Here is a 27983-nt window from a genome sequence, read left to right as displayed (position 1 = left end):
GATCATCTTGTGTGACGACCTGCATAACAGGCCAAGTCAGGCTGGTCAAGGAGGAGAGGGACCCTTCAGCATCTGCACAGAGCTAAGGAAATACAAGGAACGCTTCAGAAATACTTACATTTTTATTTGTTTTGGCAACAAAACTAGAGTAACAAACTTTATTCGGGTTCAAGTACAGTTTATAAACACAAAAAGGACTTGTTGCCAGCACCACTGCTCTCGGTGACCACCAGTACAGGACCGGATTCTCAGTGCTTCATTGAGAAGGAAGATCCATGATGCTTAGAAAGGATGAACAAAAGGCCTTAAAATGCAGTCTGGAGAACCGGACCCCCACAGTGAAGGGAGAGCTGCCACAGCAGCAGAGGGTCCGCCCATGGCAGGGCACAGAGTTGCACAGAAAGCAGCACACAGAGAGCGAGCTCCCAACTTACCTTTCCCCCTCCCATGGTAGGTTCTCAGAAACAGATGCTGGCCAGCACGTTTCATGTAGTGACATTAGCCTTGCTGCAGGAGGAGACCAGCCAGACAAATGTTGTAAAATATAGTATGGTGCCGTTTCAAAGACATTCAAAACTACATCTTACTTTTAAAAAATGCAGCTGGTGGCTGAGGTGGCTACATGAAGGGGCAGGAGCAGCTGGTTAGTCCCAGAAGCTCTTCTGACCTGCACGTCAGGGCATTCAGCACCACATGGCAAGAGTTTAAAAAAAACAACAACAAAGATCTACCCGTCTCCTTGAAGAGACGAATGCAGCCTTGCAGAGGAATCTCCAAGCCTCCGAGCATGGCTGGGATAGAAGGGGACACCTTTTTCCAGTGCTGTCTGGTCTTCCATTTTCCTCTCAATAAAGCAGCAGGCTACATCTGTTATTGCCAAAAGAGTGACCCCGTGAGAAGAATGCCACGGTGATAACTTGGACATTCTCTTCTAGACCGCCAAGTCTAAGAAGAGTTCCATTCCTTCTCCCCTCTCCCACATTTGTCTCAAAGGCACCCTTGTAAAGGAACAAAACAAAGGGACTATCTAAAGCTAGGCTAAAGACACACAGAACCCTCTGAACTTTAGAGAGTCAGTAACATGGGGAAAACGACGTGTATGGAGACCAACAAATTAGGACTGACTCAACTCTGGCGAGCAAAACGAATACAGCCTATACCTGGTGCTTAATAGCAAGAGCTGGGAGGCTCCTGGCACCAAGCAGGAAACGTTCAGCATTTCCTACAAACAGATCCCTTTTTCCAGCTAGTTTCTGTCCAAGGGTGATTCCAGGCTCTACTCAAGTAAACAGGTGAAGTTCCTTACCATAGTCATGTAAACTCTTCTGCATGTAACATTCATCGCGGCTTCATTTGAGAGGGGTCAATAAATTACTATGTCCAGAAAGCTCCTTCAAGGGCTTGGAACTGTATTATTTGCCACGTTGCTCTAGAATTCCCAGTCATCCACCTCTAGCTGTTCCAGACTGGATACCAGTCCAAAAATGCCACTGGGATCCTGTGGCCGTGTACCTTCGAAGTTGGTGATTGGTGTGACAGGGCGCAATAGTTCAGGAAGTGCTTCAGACGCACGACGTTTGATCTGGAGGCGGAGGGAGAGTTAGTTTTGGTTTGAGCTGTTCTCAGAGGCAAAGGTTTTACGGCATTAGTACCATTCGCACCACATGTATGACATCACAATATGGACTGGGCTAATAGCAGCAGCACAACATACCAGCTGGCCAGGGACGTCAGTCCGTCTAACCCAATCTTCTGTTGCCCGAGTTAGGAGCGCTGCAGGGTTTGGCACTGTGCCCTCTAAACTTGGTGATAAACCTCCTCAATCTTTTTCTAGGGACATCTCTCTGCCAATTCAGAAACAGTGCTGATGGCACTCCGCCACTAGGAGAGGCCGGCAGAGTTTGGGGGAGGGCACTGCTGCCAGAATACCCCCTCCTCCACTGACCCCAGGACTTAATGAAATCGAAAAAACAAATTAGGAAGGGGGGCGGGGGGGGGAAGAGAAGGGAAATTCAATGAGATTTGAGTTCGGATTATAACCGGAGAAAAAAGCTAAGACGATTTTGTACAACTAGTAGGCTGCCCCCAAACATACCCATGCAAGCCAAGCTCTTTGAAACTTGGTCCTTCCTGGCTATAGGCGTTTAGCAAGAACCCCGGCTAAATGGTGCTTTCAGTGCTGAGCTATCCAGAGGGGAGGAGTCAACAGCAACGTCTTCCCACCCCCATCCTCAGAACTCTGCTCCCCACAGCTGAGGAAACAGCCCAGGAAGGGGTTACCACGGGAAGGCCACAGCCCTCTACCAGAAGATTAAATGAACCACTTTACCTGCTTGAAAAAGGAATGATTCAGCAGGGTGCTTGCACTTGGCCTGTACAAAAGAGAATTAGAAGGGAACGAATCACCATACAAGAGTTGAGTGTGATTAGCATAAATGACACTGCTCTTCTAACAGCTCTCCTCTGGGTCTTTAGAAGCTCTTTACAAACACTCACCCACTGTGAGATATAGGGCAAGATGATTCTTATTTTACTGAGTGGGGAAACTGAGGCACAGACAGGGGATGAGACTTAACCAAGGTCACATAGCAAACGAGTGGCAAAGGTTGGAACAGAATCCTGGTCTCCTGACTCAGGGCTGTACCTCGCCCGTTTATACGCCGTAGCAACTTTTATCCTCTAGGCATCCCCAGGGGGGTTGACAAAGGAAGGAGTTAAGTACCTTTGCCATTAGAATCTGCTTCACAAGAGGCAAAGTTGTTGGCCAGAATGACCAGGTTATCCCTAAAGATTTCTCAAAGGGCCATGGGATCTGTAGCTCCTTCCGTAAGGCTTGGTCCACACTGGGGCGGGGGATCGATCTAGGAAACGCAACTTCAGTTACGAGAATAGCGTAGCTGAAGTCGACGTTTCCTAGATTGAACTAAGTTTACTTACTGCGGGTCCACGCGGCGCAGGCAAGCTCCCCTGTCGACAGCGCTTCTGGGATCGATTTATCGCGTCCAGATGAGACGCGATAAATCGATCCCAGAAGATCGATCTCTACCCGCCGAATCAGGCGGGTAGTGTGGACCTAGCCTAAGACAGCAGCATGATTGAAGACAGAGCAATCAATTAACTGAGAAGCCGTGTGATGCAGTTATCACAGGACAATCGCTGCCCTGTATACTCCTCTCCCCTGGACAGCGAAAGAAGCTATACCCGAGGACACAGCAAAAACTTCTGCGAGCCCAAATTATGAATAGTCTATTCTAGTTACAGAGACGTTTACCACAGAGTAAGATGACAACACGGCCCTGGCTAACTAGAAAAGGAAATGCTGTTCTTGCTCCGTTCTCAGCTTTTATTCACTGAAGTCTCAAGCTGAGCTCTCCTGGTTGGATAATGAAACTGTTTCTGGGACAACGTGGTCTAGTGGGAATGCGAGTCGCCAATCCTGAGTTAGTTTCCCCAATATGCCACAGACTCAATGTGCAGCATTGGGCAAGACATTTAACCTCTCTGCCTCAGTTTCTCCATCTGTAAAATGAGGGAAACACCTCCCAAGAAGGTTGTGAGGCTTAATAACTGAAATTCTTTGGGTTCTCTGATGCAAGGTCCTATCAAAGCGCTACATATTCTTACCGCTTTCAGGCTATATATTTATAGGTATTCCGGACAGTGCTTTTGCAGTACATATGGGGCACCTCTTCACACAGCCATGCTTTTAATCAGAGATCACTGAATGAAACGCCAATACTGAGACCCAACTCAAAAGCCATGGTGAAAGATCAGGATTAAAACAATTTTTAAACCACAGAGTCCATAATGACAGTAGCCAAGCCCCGAATGGTGTTTAGAGCAGATCTGTAACCAAGCATTCCCATTCCGGCTGTACCTCAAGTCCGAGTTACGCTGAAGGCACTGCTCTACGAAGTGATGGAAGTGGGGTGAGAAAGTCCGATGGTAAGGGTGCAGTGTTGACTCCCCATTGGCTGCCCTCACGTTGCTAACTGCCATCCCTTCACCAATCCCGGAGTTAGCACACGAGCGGGATGTTTTCATGGTCAGCTCCTCGGCAGGGATCGTGGTGGTGTCTAGCAGGCATGGAACAGTTCCGTTCAGCTTCTCCAACAGCATCTGAAATGGAATTGGATGAAAGGACGTCACATGTATAATACAGACTAGATACACCCTGGCCTGCTCTCTTAAATGTATCTGAAGTTTAAATACTCTGCCACAATCTTCAGTTGTGTCCTGCAAGAGGGTCCAGGGTCTGCATGTGTTGTATTTTCATTCAGCACTGCTCTTACTGCAGGACTTAGACACTAGTGTCCTGAGTTGCTGTTCTAACATGGATTGTATTACATGAACTTTATGGGCCAAATTCCCTTCTCACACAGGGCCCGTTCGTGCACATTGCAGAGCGCTCTCAACCTGTCAACAATTCACAGTATCAAGCCTGCCGTGTGGTTCCATGAAGTCAGAGCAGTTATACACGTTACAGTGCAGCATTCGGCCCCTTGCAGCGGTCATACTTGATGGCAAGTCTGTAGGTCTCCTAATCCAAGAGGCAGGCAAAGTTCTTAATTCTTTGTTATAACCTGGACTGATGCCACATTCCTGAAGGGCGGAGGTGGTTGTAGGGAGGAGATCAGGACACCTCTGCTTTCATATTAGATTCCCCTGGTTTGGGATAGTTGCTCTCCTGGAGCTCCTGTTGGATCCTGGTTCCCTCAGCAGCATTTAGTCCCCTTCATTCTTGCACCAAGGTTTCATGAAGTGGCTCAATGTGAAAGTTGATTTGGGTTAAAAAGCAGAAAGGGGAGAGTAGATCAGGAGAAAGCAGCACGTCCAGGGCCCGTTTACATAACAAACCTCCAATAACCCTACACTTATCTAGGAATGCACAGAACAATGCTTTCTGTTTGGGAGTGATGTTATGATCTGGACTGGACACCAAAGCTCAGGAAGCGTGAACGCTCCAACTTGGCACAGGTGACATGTAACAACCCATCTACCACTGCTCTCAGTAACCTGTGTGCAGAAGGTTGTTATAAATGTTAATCAAGTTCTGTACCTGGACTTTTCTAGCAGTAGGATGGTACATTTCTAATCTGTCTTTCAAGGTGTGCCCCAGAACCCTACTAGTGTTAAAATGTTTCCCTGGGAGAAAGAGGGTGACACCAAGCTGCTCTGGTCAATCTGCAAATGAGGACGGACTTATTTTGAACTGAATGGACCTGCTCCTGCTTCCACTGAAACCAATAAGATTTGATAGAGACCTCAATGGGAGCAGGATCTTGACTGGTATTGGAGGAGACTAACTGTAACGGTCTTCAATTCTCTGTCTACTGCACTGTTTGTAATACACCTCTACCCCGATATAACGCGACCCGATAGAACACGAATCTGGATATAACGCGGTAAAGCAGCGCTCTGGGGTGGGGTGGGGCTGTGCACTCCAGTGGATTAAAGCAAGTTTGATATAACGCAGTTTCACCTATAACACGGTAAGATTTTTTTGGCTCCCGAGGACAGCATTGTATCGAGGTAGAGGTGTATTAGATTCTCAGGTTTTATAGAAATCCACACAACATGTGGAGAGAGGAATCCCTTTGAGTTATGGATTTGATTAAGATTAAAGGAATGGCTCCGGGAAAGAAAGGCAGCCCCAAGAGGAAAAAAAGGGAAGGTTTTATTACACATTAAAAAAAAACTCAAAAAAGATGTCAAGTCAATTAATAATAATCTTACAACAGAGACCTTCAGAAGAAACTCCATATTTTGGAACATTTAAAAGAAAACTGGAGACAGAGCACTAGAAAATGTACTGTAGGGAACAATTCTGCGCTGACGAGGAGATAACCTAATAGATCTTTTCCAATGCTAATTTCTATGTACGCCTTTATGTACCTCTGAGAGGCAGACTCTGGTAGAGTGGAAGTCAGCAGTAGTTTAACAGGTAAGAAAGGAAAGAAGAGAGGCAAGGGTTATTACCCTTACTTTTGTGCAAAGAGTGCCATTAGAGATCTTTCACGACCTCAAGAGCTCAGAATCGGTCACATCTCATTACAAACACAGCTGCTGCCAGTAACTTGGTTCTTTGCATTTAGGTATTATTGACAGCTACAGAATTCAATTTCCTAACTGCACAGCATGCCGTTATCAGGTTGGGATGGAAGGAGAGCCCACGCAGCTTGTAATCCCTACCTGAGTAGCAGGCATGTCCTTGAATGGGACGTGGCCATTTGCCAGTTCACAGGCTGTTATCCCCACACTGTATATGTCGGATTTTGCATCATAACCCTGGAGATTCTAGAACCAAAGAGTGGGATGGAGAGAATTAGCTATAAAGTCAGTGAAGTGTTATGCTTATCCATGTGGGAATCTGATCAGGTACCTGAAGGGGAAGGACAAAAACAAACAAACAATTAAACCAAAGTACCCCGGTTCCCACAACAGAGTATTTGTAGATGTTTCACACTACAAGGCAACAAGGTTTGAGGTTGTTTGTTTTTAAAAGAAAATGTATCTCTCTGTCTGCTGGTGATCAGTTTCTTTGGAAGGAGACAGAAGGAGGACTGCCCAGCGGTTAGGGCGCTAGTCTGTGACTTGGGAGATCCAGGTTTAGTTCCCTGCTCTTCCACTGACTTCCTGCGTGAGCTTGGGCAAGTTACTTAATCTTTCAGTGCTTTAGCTCCCCATCTGTAAAATGGGGATAATAGCACTGCCCTACCTCACAAGGAGTTTGCAAAGACAATTAGACTGTGAGGTGCTTCAGCACTTGGTAACGAGGGCCACATAAATACCCAAGATACATTCTTTTAGATACAGAAAGAGAATGACCATTTCATGTAAACCGTAACTCAGAAACTAGAATTTGGGGCGTGCTCCATCGAGTTCCCCTCCATTTCACACAACTACGCAGACTCCCCTCTGGAGTTTAGCCCCCGTACAGGCGCAAAACTCCATAACCAACGCTCTAGTCCCGGCCTTTCTGAAGGCTTATTTTGCCCCCATTGATCAGCCCGGCCTGAGGGGGAAGCAGGTGATTACACTGCTGCTGTTTTTAAAGGAAAAAAAGAGAGCCAAGAAAGAATGAAAACTCATCAGGAGGAAAGGTGACGCTAAAAGTCTCTTCGGGTTTAACTTTTGGGAGCAACGCACAGCACAGCGGCTCTAAACAGTGAGCAGCCAGAAACCCAGAGAGCCATGGGAACAGACTGACAACACAAGGGAATGCGTATAACAAGATCAGAGACAAGCATTATTACACTCATGAACATGCTACGGTGACGGCATGAGTGCTGTTAGCAAGGGCTCAGGGACAGACCTGGCATTCAAGATTCCACCCAGTTTAAAGGAGTCTGTTTTAGCAGCTCTCCTGCCACCCCAGGTGCCTATCTGTGGGAGAGTAAACGGTCCTTCTCCCAGTTGCCATGGAGAGACCACTGAATACGATGTCCTATGGCAGGGGTTCTCAACCTCTTTCTTTCTGAGGCCCCCCCTCCCCCCAACATGCTATAAAAACTCCACGGCCCACCTGTGCCACAACTGGCTTTCTGCATATAAAATCCAGAGCCGGCGTTAGGGGGTGGCAAGCAGGGGAACTGCCTGGGGCCCCACGCCACAGGGGCCCCAAAGCTAAGTTCGGCTTCAGCCTTGTGTGGCGGGACTCAGGACCCCAGACTTCAGCCCTACGGGGTGGGGCTTTGGCTTTCTTCCCTGGGCCACAGCGAGTCTAACACTAGCCCTGCTTGGCAGACCCCCTGAAACCTGCTCATGGCCCCCCCAGGGGGTCCCGGAGCCCTGGTTGAGAACCACTGCCCTATGGAATGAAAAGATGCCTCTGTGGGCAACTCAGAAGGCTCACGTTCAGTGTCATGGGGGCAGTACGGCTAACGGGCTGCGCTTGCCACCAGGATATGAAATGCCAAGTTGACATGAATGGGGGTCCAGAGCAGTATGACCCACTCAGGACAACAGGCAAGTTTTGTCATTAAAATGCCAAAGGCCCAATTCTCCTCCTTGCAGAATCAGAGTAGCTCCCATTGAAACCCATGGTGGGGGAGAATCAGGCTCCAAGAAGGTCTGTGCTGCCTTTTCCAAGAACCATGCTACAAGTTTTGTTACACGATCAGATGCTCTCCTCGGGCTACAAAATTAGCCTGAAAATAGTTCCTTGCTTCTTGGCCAGAAATCCCAGCAACAGTGAAGGACATGGGGGGGGGGGGTGTCTCTGTCCACTAGTGAGAAAGTCAACGATGATGAAGAAGAGGAGAGTGAGCCATGAAATGACAGTAGTTCTATACAATACCTGCTGCAAGACTTCAGGACTGAGCCATGGTAGGACCTTGATGCTATACTTGGGGAAGTCGTGGACAACTCTGAGCCGCTGCCCGTGGTTGATCATGCTTAGGTTACTGCGCAGGCCTGAGAGGTACACCTTCCCATCCACAGAGATCAGGATGTGGCTGGCTTTCACACTCCTTAAAGCAAAGGGGACCAGAAATAGGAAGTCAACACATGGTCAAGGATCATCTACCTTAGAAGGATGTTAAATTCCTTACCAGCATCCATGTGAGAAGGTTATTCTATAGGGATTTAAGGAAGGTATATTCTGAAACCTAGGCACATTGAACATCCAGTGAAAATATGTGACAGAGTGAGTACCAATAGCCTAGAATAATCAGGTTTTGAAACTTATGTCCAAGTATGTGTGGCAGCCATGTTAGTGTTTATCAGGAAAAACATAAATCTGATTAAGGGTCTGGAGGCACTGATTTCAGAGGAGAGATTAAAAGAGATAAATATCTGCTGCTTGGCAAGGTGATATTTGCATAAGCATAAATAAAGCCTTATCTCTTAAAAAAAAAATGCAACTTCGTACCATTAATCTAAAAAAGCTAGGAGAGAGAACTAAAAGTGAAAGTACCTGGAAAGTATGAAACCGTAATTTATTGGCCATTCCACTGGATGAAGGAATAGGTGATCACCTCCCTAACGTGACACTGGGACAGTAGAGTGAACAATGATGGAAGGATGGGAATAATGCAATCTGCTCATTCCCTTAGAGGTTTTGCTTGGATATTGTGTGATGTCATTACAACCACCATAAAATACAGATGGACCCGCTTCACTGAAGCCTCAACACAGAGGCGTAAACTACATCAGAAAGACCCCTCTGCACGCTAAGGATAGAGAAGAATATTCACCCAAGGGAGGGCAGATGGTTGCCTATCCACTGGAGGGGGCAGCTTTAATTCCTATCTGGGGCTCCATGGAAGTTAGTATATCCCTTGAGTATGCCCTCTTCCCAGCTAGCCTTCCAACTTCCCTGGTAAAAAGGAAGATGCAGCTGTTTTCTGCTGTCACAACCTCCCTCCTCTCATCTTTCCACCTTGGGGACCCCGTGGAAGGGTTTACTTCAGCAAAAGCGTCTTCTAGCCCCAAGTTACCAGTACACTTTGCCTCAGGAACACTCGGCGGTTTGCTTTTTTAAAGTACTATTTCTGTGGTAATGAGAAGTCCAGGACAGGACAATGGACATGTACAATAAAGCTCTCTACAGCAGCAGCAAGACAAGCTCCCCTGCACTGGCAAGCTAGATGCAAACCATATTCTTATTCCAAATCCCTTGAGATACCTAGTCCCATCTGGATGAATATTGTTTGTAAGCATTTCCTACAGAAAGTGATACAGAGAGCAATTTCCTTTTTACCTATGTACATAGCCCATATGGTGAATGTAGTCAAGAGCCTTCAGAACGCCCTGGAGGATATAAGCAATAGCTAGTTCACTCATTCCATCCATGAAATGGGTACAGATTAAATCCTTTGCAGAACCTAAAGAGATGAAGAAACGTTTTTTGACGGAGCAGGAAAAACAGAGGACACTCACCTAAATAAAGATGATTTCACAGATGCTAAAGCAGCCTGGTCAGATAGCAAACATATTCTCCTCTCCACCTACCATAAGCCATGAAGGAGGTCGCTACCCAGAGCTCATTGTCAGCTATGAAGGTCGCTTTATACGGCACAATGTTGGGGTGGTTGAAGAGTTTGGACACATGAAGCTCACCCTAAAAGCAAAAGGATATTTTGAATCAGTACAAAATAAATAAATACAAAACTCCAGATATGATACAGAGGAAGGTTATACTGGACGAAAAGTAGCACTTTGATTGTCTGCCAACAGACTGACTTGAATCTTCTCTTCACCTGAGAAGATCTCGTCTCTCCTTTTGCAGATAAAGAGGGAAGATATAACAGCTAAAATAATCTCTCACCAGAGTAAGATTTTCCCGGGACGAGGTCTGTGCATAGGCAATAGTTGCTTAGCACTGAATCCAGGCGCTCCCAAGTTAGTGCAACATGTCTGGCAATCCCAACTTCCAGCATAAAGGAATAGTCATGTGGGAAATTTTACATTAATTCAAAGAACACACATACTAAACCCCCACCCCAAATATCTGTTCTGACAACCTCTGCGCAAGGGCTACTTGGTGTTTATATCATGATGTGTCAACATTAATACCTATTTGAATGAATTTACTGGAGAAGGATAAACAAATTATGGCATCGGAGCGCCTGTATTTGGAACTTGATATACTATTTCCTTGCACTAATCTTCTTTTGAAACGGAGGAGCACATAGGATGTGATTACAGCAGTTTGGTACGGAAAGATCATTGGGTTCTTCCTCTTCAAGTGCAACGTATAATCCTTTAGAAGAGAACGGATTAGATACAAGTCTTGATTTTAACCGGAAGAACAATCCCCTCAGAACAGTGGTTCTCAGCCAGGGTTACGCAGAGGTCTTCCGGGGGGTACATCAGCTCATCTAGATTTGCACCTAGTTTTACAACAGGCTACATAAAAAGCACTGGCAAAGTCAGTACAAACTAAAATTTTATACAGACACTGACTTGTTTATACTGCTCGATATAGCATACTATATATATATTCATTCCAACTGATTTATAATTATATGGTAAAAATGAGAAAGTAAGCAATTTTTCAGTAACAGTGCACTGTGACACTTTTGTATTTTTATGTCTGATTTTGTAAGCAAGTTGTTTTTAAGTGAGGTGAAACTTGGGGCTACGCAAGACAAATCAGACTCCTGAAAGAGGTAGAGTAGTCTGGAAAGGTTGAGAGCCACTGCCTTAGAATAGTACTCTGCTTTCAGAGCAACTTCCACCTTGGACCTCAAAGTACTTTACAAACATGAATCACCTCACAACATGCTCGTGAGATGGGCAAAGATCCCCATTTCACAATTCAAAAACCAGGCACAGAGAAGTGACTTGCTCATGACCAGACAGCAGCTGAGATGATTCCAGAGAACCCAGAACACTAGAAACTCAGTCCAGTGCACTAATCCCTAGACCAGGGGTAGGCAACCTATGGCACGCGTGCCGAAGGCGGCCCACGAGCTGATTTTCAGTGGCACTCACACTGCCCAGGTCCTGGCCATTGGTCCAGGGGCTCTGCGTTTTATTTTAATTTTAAATGAAGCTTCTTAAACATTTTAAAAACCTTATTTACTTTACATACAACAATAGTTTAGTTATATATTATAGACTTCTAGAAAGAGACCTTCTAAAAAGGTTAAAATGTATGACTGGCACGTGAAACCTTACATTAGAGTGAATAAATGCAGACTTGGCACATCACTTCTGAAAGGTTGCTGACCCCTGCCCTAGACACTCCACCATCAGCTTCAAAATAATTTTAGATGTATCAGCCAATTAACATTTACGAAACCATAACTCAGTCTGAAGGAGTATCTACTGCCAGCACCTTACAATGGTTTTTTAATTTGATAATTTCTTCATTGGGATAATTGGTCTTTGTGGGCCAGTATTGCAACTACCGTGTTAAAGTTGTACAGCATCCTAGATACTTAGCAATGGACACCTTAGAAAACATTAAAAAACCTGCAGCTGAGATCCTAGGAGTCATGTTCTTTCAATATACAAGAAAGATGCTGTGCCCCATTCTAAAGATTGTAGCATCACCTGCAAGAATGTCACCATCTCATTGGTGCAGGCTTCCAGGTTAATCCTTCTGACTGTGACATACTCTCCTGATGGTTTATACCTGGCCAGGTTCACCGTCATCAGCTCCTCAAAGCCGTGGCCTGAAAAGAGAGTGAGATTAACCCCGTAAGCACAAATACAATTGACTGTGTGTTGTGGGAAAGCTTCCACCAACACTTCCTCCTTAGCAATTACCCTTATCCCGTCTCTCACCTTAACTGTTTTCGATGGTCTTGTCTAATATAAAAATGTGCCTGTTCTACATCACCTTCCAATTTAGAGCACTCTGCATACAAAACCCATTACTTAAAACCCTGCTGGGAGGTACCTCAGTAATATTCCTATTTTACAGATTTGGAAACTGAGGCACAGAGAGATGAAGTGATCTGCCAAGAGCCATACAGGGAGCTAATGGCAAAACCAGGTATGAGACTCAAGAGTCCCGGCTGATACCCTTGTGCTTCAATCTCAAAACCACACCTCCTCTCATCTAGTATTTATCTTTTACTTTGATTGTAAGAGCTTCAGGACAAGAAACCCATCTTAATTTACATTGTTATATAATGATTTTACTACTACTAAAACAAAACAAAAGAAAGAAAGGACATTTCAGAAAACCACCACACAAGAAAAAGTCAGTACCTTACAAAGGAAAACTTCACGAAGAATGAGAATTAGGTGTTTTTCTGGGAACATTACCTATTATGGTGAGCAACTCATAACAGCTGCTGTCTGGTAAAAAGCTGCTCATGGTGTCCCTTTTAGGGGAAGATGCTAGCGACTCGGAGCTCGCATCATTGGTCTAGAAGAGCAAGGTAAAAATCAGAAACGGATATTAATTACATCTAGTAGAGAGATCATCTGTTCCACATTATATTTTTGCACATGCTCATAGTATCAGGACATATTTGAGTATAAAAGCTAGCAGTGTCTGCTGTAAATATCTTTAACACAAACTGAAACCCAGAAGATACCTCCTTCCAGAAAAGCCAGACAGCTGCTTTCTATGACATGTAACCAAACAAGGTAATTTAACCATCTACTATAAACCAGAAGGTCTTTTTAAAAAAAAGATTTTAACAAAGACAATTACTGTTCCACATGACAGCATTATTCCACCCCTTTGCAATAGCCAGGTTTCTCCCACTCTTTACAGACTTCTGCATCATCTGTTTGCTTGTTCAGGGGTGATAGACTGAAGGCTTGTCTATGGTGGGGGGTTTTTTACACTCTGGCAAGAAGCTTTTCCTGGCTGAGGTTGCTACTGTTAATCCATGCATGCTCTCTCTGTGGCGAAGGCTGACAAAGTTGAACTTGTTTTGCTGCAGGAAGAAGGGATGAACCAACTCAGAAAAGCCCAAGATGCATAGATCAGACACACATGGAAAGAAGTCCCAAACGGGAGCAAAAGTTTAGCTGCAGCAAAGAGCTGGTACAAATGAACACGGGAGCAGCAGTCCCACGTCTGCCAGCTTGCATCTTTTCACTACAACTAAGAGAGCTCCCTGCTGTATCTACATGCACAAGCTGAAAAGACAAATGTTCTTCTCTGTTCATGCTAAGTCATGCTTACAACTGATTAAAAACAAGCTGTGCAATTCAACACACAGGCATTACAGTCCAAGTTGCATTACAGGAGCCTGTCTCAAGAACTGACAGATGATTTGATATGTGCAAAAAGAGGCCACAATCTCTGGCAGCGTTAGAAGCACGGTTGCATTCTAATTCTCCTCGGTGGGGGGGTTTCAGAGGAGCAAGAAAAGTCTATACATAGTGTTCAGGCATGTCCCATTATTGCAGTGTATTTTGTCCTTCAGTTACGCTTATAGTTAGATGAGTGACACAAGGAGGCTCCAGATTTTTCTCTCTGCAACAGACCAAATCTGTTCATTTTATGTCAAGTTTGAATTAGGTGAATTTTTCCTAAACTGCCAGAAACACTAACTCCACCTGGGAGCTGGAAACCCAGGTGTGTCCTTTCTGCCTCAGATCACCAGCCATAAATATTCTACAATCAGACTTTCCTGACAATTTTGCTATTGATGCATGCAGCAGGGGAAAAAAAAAAAAAACACAACTCACTCTCCTGTAGCTGCAGTGGAAGTGGAAACACACACTTTTTTCTGTCACTGAAAGAAGGAGGTATATTGCAATGACAAAGAGCCATTAAGTAACAAGAGGCTATTGTAACCATACCCACACTATGGCTTGGTCTACACTACAAAGTTCTGCTGGCATAATTATGTCAGCTAGGAGCGTGAAAAAAATCTCACACCCCAGTCAATACCGCTATGCCGGCAAAACCCCTGGTGTAGATGCAATTACACTGGCAGAAGGGTACTTTTGGTCAGCATAGCTAATGTCCTTTGGGGAAATGGTGCAGCTATGCTGGCAGAACTCCTTTGGCTGGTACATGCTGTATCTCCATTAGGGGGCTTTTGCCAGCATACTGTAGCTATTCTGGCAAAAAGCTCCATAATGTAGACCAGGGCCGGCTCCAGGCACCAGCTTAACAAGCAGGTGCTTGGGGCGGCCAAGGGAGAGGGGCGGCGGCACCTGCGGCAATTCGGGGGCGGCAGGTCCCTCACTCCCTCTAGGAGCAAAAGACCTGCCGCTGAACTGCCGCTGCCGATCGCGGCTTTTTTTTTTTTTTGCTTGGGGCAGCAGAAATGCTGGAGCCAGCCCTGATGTAGACAAGGCCTGTTTCTCCAACTGGGGTCTGCGGACCCCTTGGGATCTGCAAGGGTACTCCAGGGATCCGCGGGCCCTGCTGATCAACTCCTCCCCTCCCTCCCAGCACCTCCTGCACACCCAGAACAGCTGTTCCCTGGCGTGCAGGAAGTGCTGGGAGGGAGGGGGAGGAGCAGGGACGGGCATGCTCAGGGAAGGGGGCAGAAAGAGGCAGGGAAGAGGAGGAGCAGGGGTGGACCGGGGACGAGAAGGAATGGTGTGGGGGCAGGGCCTGGGGCTGAGGGGGAGACTTGGGGGTCCGCAAAATTTTTTAAATAAAAATAGGGGTCCTTGGGTTGCTAAAGTTTGAGAACTGCTGCTAAAATATATTCTGAACACTTTAGTTCTAACTTATTTAAAACAAAAAAACCTTACTCCATCTCCTAATGATTGTTTTTAAAGCATTCTTGATTCAAATATTAAATACTTGCTTCTTTAAGCAACAGCTGATAAGGACACTACCAAGAAGTAAAGGGGTCCTAGAAGCATCCTGAATCCACTGGTTCTAAAGACCAAAGGAAGGTTTTTTCAGCACCCTAACATTAACAGCTGACACCACTTATGCATTAGAAAACGGAGTTCTCTTTAAAATGTTATGCGTGAATTTGGCAAATGATTTTAATGTTATGAAACTGGCTACATAAGCTTCCCAATTCCATCAACATACCTTAGTTCTAACCTGCAGTGCCCTCTGTTATTCCAGTCCTGGCCCCACTTCCCACAGCTCTACAAGGCCACCTCAGCGGTTTGAGCATTGGCCTGCTAAACCCAGGGTTGCGAGTTCAATCCTTGAGGGGGCCATTTAGGGATCTGGGGCAAAAATCTGTCTGGGGATTGGTCCTGCTTTGAGCAGGGGGTTGGACTAGATACCTCCTGAGGTCCCTTCCAACCCTGATATTCTATGATTACTGAGTGCAGCATTCTTTAATATTTCAGTCCTAGGCTCTGTTAATGCACCTCCATACTGAGCCCCAGCTCCACCACCTATTCCAGTTCTGGAGACTCCCGCGCACAATTCTATTAAACCTGCAGTGCTCGTGTTCCAATGGTGGGGCTCTCCTAAGCAGACAGCTAGAACCTCTGGCAAACTGACTGAAGCATTGGCAATATGGATAAGCGTCCACTAGGAATCAGGTTTAGACCAAACTTCACTTGTGGCTTTAACCCAGTTTTAGACTCGGGTCTTAAGAAGTCTTAAGAAAATCCGATTTGGCATAAAACTTGGCTGGGACAAACTAGAGACTAACAGATAGCTTCTGAAACAATTATGCTGGCTAGCAAGGCAGAATCCCTAGAAAGTTGCAAGCAACAACACAGCTTTTGGCAAACTTCGACATTCTTTCTTTGATGATTATGTCAGTTACATGAACATATGATCCCAATTTTTCTACCACAATTAAAGTACTGGGAGCCAAGGAAACCAGCAGTTTACTCTTAAGCAGGAAGAGACAGTTTAGCAATGGGTAAAAGTTTGCCAGAAGTCTCCCCAGGCATTGAAGAGAAATGAAAAAACGCATCTACTATGTACTCACTCATCTGTGTTTTGGCCACATGGCGATTCAATACATTTATATGTAAATGCACTCTTATTAGAGAAATGCTAAGGGCTCCAATTCTAATTTTAGGAACGTGGGTGAATAGGCTGTATCTTATAAAACTTGCTGCAATGCATTCACAAGATGTAGGCTGATTGTACAGGTTATATACCCTGTGTGAGATCAGACACTGGGCCGCTAGGTCTATATGAGATTATACTTCCAGCTGCTGATAAACTAACTGTCAAGAGGGGAAACTACAGAACAGGCAATTTCACACCTGCCATTCTAACAGGAAAAAAAAAATTGGGACTAAAACGTTTCAAAGGTTAAAGTCGTGTTTAAATCAAACCAGAACCAAACAGATTTGACTCTTCAAATGAGAGTAAAGAGATCAGTGGTGGAAGTTTACTTGATATCAGGAATCAGATGAAGAAAAAAAAAAAGAGAGATGATAGTACGGTATTCAAGCTCTGCTCATAATTCCAGAATGGTTGGTTGTTTCTGCTAAAATGATTAACAGTGAAAAGTAGACAATATTAACAATGGCATTATTGGATATCAGAGTCAACGCTCTACTTGAGGGGAAGGGGAGAGTATAAACCTCAGAGAGCTATTGTTTCAGTCAACCTACAGACTCAAGACAACATTGTATCAAAGGTCTGGAAGCTTAGTTTAAATTAAAAAAAAAAGCTTAAATACTGAAGAAACTAATGGGACCAACAGAAAAATGCTGGCACCACCAAATACTAGCTCGATCCATCACTTGCTTGGAACTCAAAACCTCACATCAATGAACAGGTCAAGAGTGACTGTCACTAACAGAAACTGAGGAATCTGAGTTGTTCAAATTATCTGCACATTTTTAAATGTAAGCTAGAGTTCTCAAAATACAAATTATTATTAGGGGCATTTAACCCTTAGATCATTTTAACCTTGAAAAATTAAAAAGGGTATTCTTCAAATCTCTTATCCTCAGTATCTAGGGCAATCAGTGCTGAATTAATGCATCAAAATGATGGAAGATTTGCCCTATGTCAGGAATTATAGAATCACAAAAGTTGGAGATGGGAAAGATCCATCAGGTCATTAAGTCCACTATCCTTGGCCACTGAAAGTTTGTTTCCTACCATAAATTAGCCTCAGTTCAGATAAAGCATCCAGTTTTCTATAAGCTTTCTACTAATGGAACTGGGAGTCAATACTCCTGGGTTCTAATCCAAGCTCTGTAAAACAGATACACTATATCTCCCTTTTCCCATCTGTAAAATGGGGATAACGTCTACCCCAATGAGGGAGAGGACAAGGTTTAATTTTTGTAATAACCTCAGTGAAAGGCACTATATTATTTCAGCTCATGCAACTGAAGCACAAAGAGGTAAACGCTAATCTTTGGTTCAGCCATGATTGGAATCTGGAATCCCAACAGCTCCAAATCTTTTGCTCTGGCCACTATGTCACACAACACTAGCATTTGGCTGTGAATCCATTAACTATTCCTACCAATTCGGACTTTCACAGTTAATGCCCAGTTCATTACGTTTTCCATCATCTCCACGCACCCCTGTCAATGGCAGGACTGAAAGGAAAGAAACAGAGGCAGATGGAGGCCTGTGAAGCAGAAAGGCACCGCCAAGGAGATGAAAATTATTCTGCAGCAATGACAGCTGCTCTGAAACTGTGCATTACGTAGGTGGTTTGCTTTAATACAATGCTCTCCAAATTTAGCAGAAGCCAACAAAACAGATGCAAAAAACATGAAATAAATCTAATACGTTATTTTTTAACTATGGTGCAGGCTGTTTCAACCAAAATAGAATGTATCATCTGCTCCCCTTTAGAAATAATTCAGTACATTAGAGACCTTGATTCACCTCTCTGCAGATAAACATTAAGTTTGAAAACTCTACAACTAATCACAGTATGCAGAAGGGGCTCTACTCAAAAGTTAAACACTGTATGAGATTGAAAAAAAAATAAAAAAAAGTTAAACTGAAATGTTATTTATGAAATATTGCAAAAAAGCTCCCCGAGAGTTTCACACAAGATAACTTTTGGTGTGCAGTTAAAAATCATGAAAGCTGTAAAATGAAGAAACGTGTGATTAGCTGCATGAAGTATCAGAGGGGTAGCCGTGTTAGTCTGAATCTGTAAAAAGCAACAGAGGGTCCTGTGGCACCTTTAAGACTAACAGATGTATTGGGAGCATAAGCTTTCGTGGGTCAGAACCTCACTTCTTCAGATGCCACGAAAGCTTATGCTCCCAATACTTCTGTTAATCTTAAAGGTGCCACAGGACCCTCTGTTGCTTTTTGCATGAAGTAGGACATTCATTAAGGGCTAGCATTTCAGGCCTTTTAGAAATTATTTGCATTTGCCAAATCAAATGCTGGTGGATTAGATTTTGGATTCAATGCCGGGTGGAAGATAGAAGGTTTTGTTTTGTTTTTTACTTCCCAAGTTTCTCTTGCTCACTTTTGATTCAAACTAAAAACAATTCCTTTCCCTGATTAAGTAACTATTGCCTTGTTTCTACAACCATCTAGGGGAATAAGATTTGTTTTAAATGAAAGAAAGTCAGCATCAATACTGCAAATATGTCTAAAAGCCCAGGATAGCCTCTCATTTAGGCTATGTCTACACTGCACACCACTGGTGCTTTAATCAGGACCATGAATATGACATGGATTACAGGTAAAGATTCAGACTGTCCTGGTTTGGACTACACTATGTATTTTTAGATGGGAATTCCATAGCTCTCTAGGGAATCAGTCCTCAAGCAGAAAAGATTTCTCTAAGCAGGTAGCAGCACCTGTTGAAGGCTCAAGACTGTTACTGTGGGCTCTGAAGGGAGCTATGCCAATGGGTTTTCAGCAGGTGAAGTCCCATTTGAAACTGAAGGTTATCTAATTCTCAGTTTGATGCTGGGGTCTCTTTTTGCAGATGTGGCATAGGGAAGAGAAAGGAAATCAAATTATTCAAAAAACTGGGCACTGGTTTTGAATGCTCAACCTGAGACAATTTGGGCCCTGTTTTCAGAACCACTTTTGAAAATGTGAGCCTAAGGAATTAAATCTCAGATTTACAGCTGAAACGTCACATGCAACAGCTTCAAAACCACACACCAAAATCTCCTTTCCAGGGTGAAACTTGTTTTCACACATGTAAAGCTAAATATACAGATGAAGTATAAAAATAAGGTAGAAAGAAAATCAAACTTCCACAAGGAATAATCTCCATGCAATGGACCACAGCACCACAGCCTGCAAAAAAATCACTTACTTTTCTCCGAGAGTCACCCGGAGGCTGCTCTGGAGTAAAGAAATTAATTGTTCACCATGTTTTCTTCAACAAACAAATACCCATTCAAAACATAGTTTGACTATATTTATGAAAATAAATAAATTATATGCCCTCAAAGCATAGTTTAGGTACTAGACAGGTATAAGGATATATTCCCAGGCAAAATCTTTAACTTACAATTAACATCACAACAGTAAGTAACAGACATTAGAAAACATATCAAAAAACCTAATTCTAAAAGTAAGAAGTTACACAGTTTCAATTAGTCTTACTGTTCATACATTTACCAAGAGAAACATAGGTTTGGGAGATTTGTTTTGTTTTTAGATTGTAAACTTAAACCCATTGTTTAAAAAGAAATAGTTTAATACATCTGATGCTTTTAAATATTTGGGATAAACTATTTTGGAAGTTTAATGAGGAATGCAATCAGTGTAGAAAGTAGCAGTTAAATTCTACATAATTCCAAGTTTCCCGAGGTAACAAAAATCCACATTTCGACAAGGACACTTATAACAAGGTTTCTGTGTAGCTAGAGGCTTAGATAAAATGGTCCAAATTCAGCCCTGGTATAAGCAAGTACAATTCACATTGAAATCAAATGAAACAGTGCTGTTAATATTGGGTTGAATTTTGGTTTAACAACTTCATTTCAGAGCAAAGTTTCTAATCAGATTTGTACAGTAAAACATGACAGATATTTTAAATGTATTTTCTTCCTAGAAGTGCAGTTAAGTCAGAAGAGTCACTGCAAAAAGCACCACCCACATCAGGAGCAAAGAGATACTAGCTACAGCTAGGTTTGAAATTGGTTCGGGTAGACCCATGCTTAAACATGTCTGAAAACTGCTGCAGCTAAACTGTTTTCAGCGACTGGTTGCAGGCAGGGATTAATTTAAAAAAACAGTGCTAGCCAAAACCATGCATAGCTTCTAAACATGGTAATAGTTTGTAACCATGGTGAGAATGGACGTAGTGTAAAAAAGGTTTGATAGAAACCACATCTGAAATGAGGTTCAACATGACTACAAAGCCCAATGTGGAAGGGAAAATCTGCAGAATTTACAAGTCAAATGGAAGCTTTTGCTAACTACTAACTCCACCTGGGATCTAATCATCTAGCTAGCTAGCTTCCTTTACATCATCTGTCACAAAGATTCTGTCATCAGAATTTAGCTGACAATTTTGCTAATGATGAAAGCAGCAGATTAAAATCCAGTTTACACTGTTGTCTCTACCCTAGAAATGAAAGTGTTACTGTTTTAAAACTTGTTTTTTGCCAGTGAAGTCAGTAGGCCCGATTCAAAGATACTCAAGGAGTAGATCTATTGTGTAAGGTGGCACCATATTTACATAGTTACTTTAGTGACCACAGTTACACCTAAAGGCTTCTCTTCTATTAGCTTTAATACTTTATTTTAACTAGACTCAGCAACAAACATTTGGAAAATTTTCAGTTTCTGTAATTATCCTTTTCAAGTTCAAAATCTGTATTTAACAGAGAAAAAACTGGTTATTCAGGAAAGACCAGACTGCACTAATGTACTGCATTACAACGTTCTGAAGTTTGTACTACTACTGACTTTAAAATGAACTGCTGTACAAAATCTAAAGTTCTTCCTTCTAAGTTTACTTTTGTTGGCCAATTTGAAGACAGTGCTATAAACTGATTTGTTCATTCATGTAGCACATTTACTTATACCAAACTGATGGGTGCTTTCAAGTTTAAAGTAAAAGATTTTTACTGAAGCGTGGAGTACTTACCTCCAAACAGTTCAAATTCTCTCAAGCCTTCTACAATGAACTTTTCGGACACCCACCGCTAGAGAAGAAAGTCCAAAGCCAATTAGTTATTCCACAGCTCATCCATTTTTATTTTAAGTCAACCAAAACAGAATCATATAGATCACTCTGACCATTCTAACACGTATCTCCTTTGCAATGAGGGAAATGAGCTAAAATTCATTCAGCAGCTGTAAATATTAATATTTAAAAAGTAACAGACATACTGATATAAACTGTTATTCTTTCATGTTCTGGAAGAAACGAAGTCAAAATGTTTAAAACTCAGAGCAGCCATAAAGGCTGATAGTGACATGATCTCTATCCACTCAGTTCAACTTTTGATTCACATCAAGATAGATTAGATACTAGAAATAAACTAATATCCTGGGGGCATGGACTATGTCATTGTAAGCTTGTATAGTACTGAGTACACTGTTAACGCTCAGTCAACATTAGTCATTTTACTACTCATTTATGGCAAAAATCTTGGTCAACTTGCTGAAGCAATCAACAAGTTTACTTACATTTATGTTAATCTACCTCTATTTGAAGCAGGCCGGTATGAGAAAGAGTCCACATTTAATTGAAAAGAAGCAGGATTTCATTGTATCAGTATTTAGCACAATGTGAATGATGTTAAAATTTCAAAAGGGTCATTTTTACACCATTCACAGTGATCATGTCTGAGATTTCTCTTCTGTCACACACACACTTTGCTGCTATCTTTTGAGTCGTGCTGAGTCTTATGAAAACACATTCTAACTTTAAGGGACACCAGGTTTCCAATCATATTTTAAATACATTTCCTTACCTGCGTTACTGCTGCTTTATATTAAAAAGCCTTTTTAAAGTGGATCCTTCGCACATTTCATTCTCAACAATGTATCTTCACTACTTAGTTTACTTCCTGTTTAAGTGCTATACACAACAGTTTTTTTTATGGATTTCCAGCATTTAAAAGGAACCATTTTAAAACAAACAAACAAAAAAGACTTCATTTTAAGTTTAAAAGACACGAATATATACAAAATATAAATGAAACTTAACTAAATTGACAGTGTCTTTTAAAGACATTTCCTCCATCTCTTTTTCAAAGGTACCATCAACACAGTTAAGTTTCAGCATTTGTTTTTTCTGCAATTTCTGTACATTATAAAACATTAAGTGATAAAATCATTTTGTACAATACATAAACAGAAAAAAGATGTATTCAACAATCAGCACTATCTAAAGAGAATGAACTCAGCAAAATGCACGTTATAAGCATTTGGCAACACATCTAGCTCACAGATACATACCTTTTAAAAGTAACTCTCTTTCATAAATCAAAATAATTGTATTTAATTAAAAATCTAGTTCTCCAGCAACAAGATAGATTATGGTCCCAATCCTGCAACAAGAACTGTGTGGGCAGGGCCTTGTGGAGCTCCAAGTAAGTTAATGGGACAGGCTCCACCCCACACAAGTTGTTGCAGAATCAGGGCTTATCTCCGTGTATAGGGAAAGATTTACAAAACCAGTGCTTTTTTGGAATAACGCTAGAAGCTGTTTAACACTCACCCTAATTCGTTCTGGATTACTTACAAGAAAAGACATGGAATCCAGATTTGTAATGCTACTCCAAGTTCGTGAAATTAAAAATCTCCTGAAAATGAGAGCAAGACAATTGTTTTAAGAAGGCAAAGCAAATGAGCTGTCTCCACTCTAAGCATTTCCAACAAATGAGTTCCTGCTCTGTTTATCTTGTTCCATTCTATAAAGCATGTCTCCAGTTGCACACATCAATACCTAGGTAGCTCTATTGACTATTGAAAGATTAGAGCACAAAGGGTTTTGTATTAATTAACTTTAACAAGCTCTGCCACAGTGACAAGTTTTGTAAGGTGAATTTTCCCAAACAGGTTCAGAAATATCTGAGCAAACCATTTAAAAAAAAAAAAAAAAACTTTAGAAAAGATATTTCACAGAGGTAGATATGCAGTACAATATTTGGTAGACTACAAGTTCCAAAGGGCAAGGACTTTTATCCTCCGTCTGTACTACAACTGTGCAAAAAAACAGATTACAGTTCTCTAGCAATTCAGACAAATAGGGAAAATCATTTTTGGTCAAACAAAACATTTAGCTTTGATTTCAAGCTTTTAAATTTAAAAAAAAAAACAGAAAATTTATAAAAGAAAAGTAATTTTAAATAAAAAAAACAAAACATTTCATTTAAAAAATGTCTAAACAAACATTTTGAGGGATTTTTTTTTAAAGGCTTCCCACACACCCCCACCAAAACAAGTAAGTGAAATCCACATGATTTTGCAAAATGTTTCTATGTAACCTGCATTTTTCGCTAGTTTTGTTTAAAGATTTCATTCAGCTCTAGCGGTACAGAACCTCGCATAATGGGGCCCCAGTGCTGTTTAGTTGTCTAGGTCCTACCGTAATATCAATGTTTAATAATTTCCCAGAGAGAATAGCAACAGAAAGGTACACAGCATGTTACACAGCTGTTAAGCAAGTGGCTGTGAATAGGAATATCTGAGTCCTAATTCTTCTGATTGAGTCCTAATTCTGCTACTGATTTGGTGCATGACCTTGGGCAACTCACTCACTTGCCCTGGTCCTCAGTTTTCCCATCAGTAAAATGGGGATAAACACTTACCCACCTTTGTAAGGCACCTCAGATGAAAGATGCTGTATAAGTATAAAGTATCATTATCTTGCAGGGGATACACAAAGGAAGCTTTATAAAATAGAACTGCTACAGCGTCTCAGTAGGATCAGTGTGGAATGTCCAGAATACAATATACATCATCCCCACTGACAGTTACAAGAAAAAAGTCTGTCCACTCCCCAGTGGACAAAACCACACAAACTTACTTGATCCTAACATCAACTGTTCCAAGAGGGAAAAATAATCAAGTGAAATCCTTAAACATGACATCCATCACAATCTCTTCACCACCTAGAGGATAGCTATATGCTCTCTGAAATCCAACCAACAGACAAAGAGGGCGGCCATCATAGTGGTCAATCATGATGACTGCGCCAACCAACAGCTCTCAGACACCATCTACTATAAAGAACTCAAAGAAGATCCCACACCACAATTCACACAGGAATTTAAGGATATCACCAAATCCTACCTCCAAACAACTCCAAGAGAAACTCTATAACCTCATCCCCCACAAACTTCTACATGCGCCTCAAGATACACAAACAAGGGAACCTATGCAGACCTATCATATCTGGCCATGGCACTCTGACTGAAGGAATATCAGGACTCAAAGACCATCCTCAAACCACTCACCACACAAACAGCCAGTTTCCTCCAGGACACAACCCATTTCCTGCAGAAACTCTACAACATTAACACCATACTTGCCACCATAGATGTCACCTCCCTATAAACCAACATCCCTCACCATGATGGTGACGCTTGCCTGCCTTAAATTTCTAACAAGACAATGGACAATGCTCAGAAATCCACCCCAAACACATAGCCAAACTCATCCATTTCATCCTCACCCATAAAACCTTTACATTAACACTTTGGCGAAACCATGGGAACAGCTGTGAGTATTAGGATGGCTCCCCAATATGCCAAACTCTCCCTGGGCCACATTGAGGAAGAATTTCTGGAGAAAACGCACTGCAAAACTAATGATATATCTAATATACATTGATGATATTTCATCCTCTGGACAGATGGCCTAAACTCCCTCATAGATTTCTACCACCACTTCAACAACCAACACCCAACCATCAAACTCTCTCTAGAACACTCCCACGCCAGCATCAACTTTCTGAACACCATGATCAGCATCAACAATGGAAACCTACAGAAAACTAAATACAAGACACCCACAGATCACCACACTCACCTCCACAGATTCAGTTATCATCCCAGACACACCAAGAAATTTATTGTCTACAGCCAGGTGCCTAGATACCACAGAATATGCACCAAAGAGAAAATCCAGAATACATATCTTAACACACTCGTTCTCAACCAATGGTTCGGGGCCCCCTGTGGGGCCACAAGCAAGTTTCAGAGGGTCCACTAAGCAGAGCCTGCCTTAGACTTGCTGGGGCCCAGGGCAGAAAGCCGAAACCCACTGAACGGTGCTGAAGCCTGGGGCTTCGAGCCCTGCCACCCAGGGCTGAAGCCAAAGCGTGAGCAACTTAGCTTTGTGGAGCCTCCTGTGGCGTGGGGCTCTTGGAAATTGCCTATCTTGCTACCTCCTAACACTGGCCCTGGCTTTTATATGCAGAAAAACAATTGTGGCACAGGTGGACCATGGAGTTTTTTTGGCATGTTGTGTGTGTGGGGGGGGGGGGGGGGGCATCAGAAAGAAAAAGGTTGAGAACCTCTGCCTTAACACACTTAAAACAGCCTTCACTAAACAAGGACACTCCACCAGAGAAGCAGACGACATCATAGAATGGACCGTCCAAATACCAGGGAGAACCTGCTTCAAACTCAGGGAAAAAACCCTCCACTGATCACATGCTCCTAGCTGTCACCTACCACCCCAGGCTAGAACCGATACAGCGTATCATCAAATAACTACAACACATACTTGATGGGGACCACATTCTGCAAGAAATCTTTCCCAAACCCCCTCTTCTGGCCTTCAAACAACCTCGCCAAGCTCTCCCATCAGAAGCAAGCTCCTCGCAGATCAGAACACACCAATTCAAAACAGCACCAGACCCTGCCAGAACAACAGATGCAAAACCTTCAGAAAGAAGAAGAACAGGAGTACTTGTGGCACCTTAGAGACTAACAAATTTATTAGAGCATAAGCTTTCGTGGACTACAGCCCACTTCTTCGGATGCATATAGAATGGAACATATATTGAGGAGATATATATACACACATACAGAGAGCATATATATATATATATATATATATATATATATATATATATATCCTCAATATATGTTCCATTCTATATGCATCCGAAGAAGTGGGCTGTAGTCCACGACAGCTTATGCTCTAATAAATTTGTTAGTCTCTAAGGTGCCACAAGTACTCCTGTTCTTCTTTTTGTGGATACAGACTAACACGGCTACCTTCTAATACTTTTCACAAAGTGATGATGCAATATTGGCTCTCTCAGTCCTTATCCTTTAAGGAAACTTGCACTACACCTTCACAAGATGAGCCTGGGAACTTAAATTCATAACTCTGCTGGACACTTAAAAACCCTGGACAGACCAGAAACGTTGTAATGGGCCAAAAAACCACAATCTGTAATATGCTGTGCCACCTACTAACCCTCCTTTGTCCTATAACTGCAAATATGTTAATTACCCACTTCACTGTGAAAGGGGCGGGGACAAGAGGGTGGGGGGCTCCAAATGCTGGGGGCGGGGAAAGGACCAGGGCACATGAATGAGGGGAAAGGGGGAGGAATGGAGAGAAAGGGGCAGGGAAAGGACAGGGGCACACAACAGGGAGAGAGGAAAGGGGTGGGGATAAGGGGGAGGAAAGGGGCAGGGAAAGGACCGGGGCACACAACAGGGGGAGGTGAAGAAACGGGACAAGGGGGTGGGGCAAGGACCGGTGCCCACAACGGGGGGGAGGGGGGAGGAAAGGGACAAGGAGGCGGGGCATGGACCAAAGCACACAACGGGGGGGGGGAGGAAAGGGACAAGGGGGCGGGGCATGGACCAAAGCACACAACGGGGGGGGGGGGGAAAGGGACAAGGGGGCGGGGCATGGACCAAAGCACACAACGGGGGGGAGGAAAGGGACAAGGGGGCGGGGCAAGGACCAAAGCACACAACGGGGGGGGGGGGGAAAGGGACAAGGGGGCGGGGCAAGGACTTGGGGCACACAAGGGGGCGGGGCAGGGACGAGGGGGTCGGAGATGAAGCGCAGGCGGCCGGGGGGGGAGGGGGGGACTGTAAGGCGCACCGAGCGCCCCTGCCTCACTCACTCTCTTCTCCGGCTCCAGGCGCCGCTACCACTTCCCCGAACCCCCGGTTACCTGGAGAAGGGGGAGACGCTGCGTGCGTGACGGGATGACGTCACCGCGCTGCTGCGTGGCATGCGCACTGGGCCTCCGACCCACCCAGAGGGTAAATGGGCGGGGGGGAGAGACAATCCCTGAGCCAGGCTCGTGGCCACCCCCCCCCGCCACACGCACAGGGTATAGGGGGGGGAGGGGCGCACTCTCTGAACCAGCCACCTAACTAACCCCCCCCACCTGCAGTGGGGAAATGGGGGGGGGCAAGCCTGGAGTCAGCCCTATAGGAACCCCCCCCACACACACTCTCCAGGTAGATGGGGGGGGGGAGGCTCTGAGCTAGCCACACCCACGCTGAATGGGGAGGGGAGGGAGAGGAGGGGAGAACAAGTCCTCAATTCAGGGGGTGAACAGAGAACCCCTGAGCCGGTTACATAACTCCACCCCCCTCTCCATGCGCCAGTGGAGTGCATGCAAGAGACCCCAGCTTTGCACTTATTTGTGGAATCCTTTAGGTGAAGCTCCGAGTGAGAGCTGGCATTTTGCCTCAGAAAGATTGCAGGATTGTCCGTCCTTTGTCTGAAACCCATATAGTGCAGATACTGGAGGTTGAAAAAGCCATCTCAGGCTTGTATG

The 27983-nt window shown here is 43.6% G+C and overlaps 1 protein-coding gene across 24 annotated transcripts; it reads right to left on the bottom strand.

Annotated features, from left to right (window-relative positions):
• Window positions 1-109: 109 nt before the first annotated feature.
• Window positions 110-27649, bottom strand: STRADA (STE20 related adaptor alpha). Of its 24 annotated transcripts, XR_010594858.1 has the most exons (15): window positions 27318-27385; window positions 24035-24062; window positions 22962-23022; window positions 21357-21414; window positions 19572-19600; window positions 12724-12826; window positions 12004-12125; window positions 9955-10063; window positions 9704-9827; window positions 8300-8471; window positions 4584-6297; window positions 3878-4119; window positions 2330-2372; window positions 1307-1582; window positions 110-867 (listed from the first exon to the last, which is right to left on the bottom strand). XR_010594858.1 is itself a non-coding variant. In XM_065578042.1 (14 exons), exons 3-14 carry the CDS (start codon window positions 22971-22973, stop codon window positions 1430-1432), a joined length of 1272 nt encoding a protein of 423 aa, XP_065434114.1. In that variant the 5' UTR covers window positions 22974-23022; window positions 24035-24062; window positions 27318-27381; the 3' UTR covers window positions 110-1429. The 24 variants fall into 24 exon arrangements, 14 of the variants coding, with proteins under 14 accessions (XP_065434114.1, XP_065434112.1, XP_065434117.1 ...); XR_010594856.1 differs by lacking the exon at window positions 24035-24062 and having other exon boundaries at window positions 22938-23022; window positions 27318-27439; XR_010594850.1 differs by lacking the exon at window positions 24035-24062 and having other exon boundaries at window positions 6193-6297; window positions 27318-27439.
• Window positions 27650-27983: the final 334 nt, after the last annotated feature.

Source organism: Chrysemys picta, chromosome 24, assembly GCF_011386835.1.
Source record: "Chrysemys picta bellii isolate R12L10 chromosome 24, ASM1138683v2, whole genome shotgun sequence".
NCBI classification, from domain to species: Eukaryota; Metazoa; Chordata; order Testudines; family Emydidae; genus Chrysemys; species Chrysemys picta.
This window is presented reverse-complemented; position numbering and strand designations above follow the sequence as displayed.

Bases quoted from the DNA above. Each gene is read 5' to 3' on its own strand.
- STRADA (XM_065578038.1), bottom strand. From the start codon at position 27,430: ATGCCACGCAGCAGCGCGGTGACGTCATCCCGTCACGCACGCAGCGTC. The intron at 12,827-19,571 runs GTAAGTGATTTT...TTGCTCTTCTAG, and splicing joins CGGGTGACTCTCGGAGAAAA to ACCAATGATGCGAGCTCCGA. The intron at 8,472-9,703 runs GTAAAAAGGAAA...CTTTGCTTTAAG, and splicing joins CATATGGGCTATGTACATAG to GAGTGTGAAAGCCAGCCACA.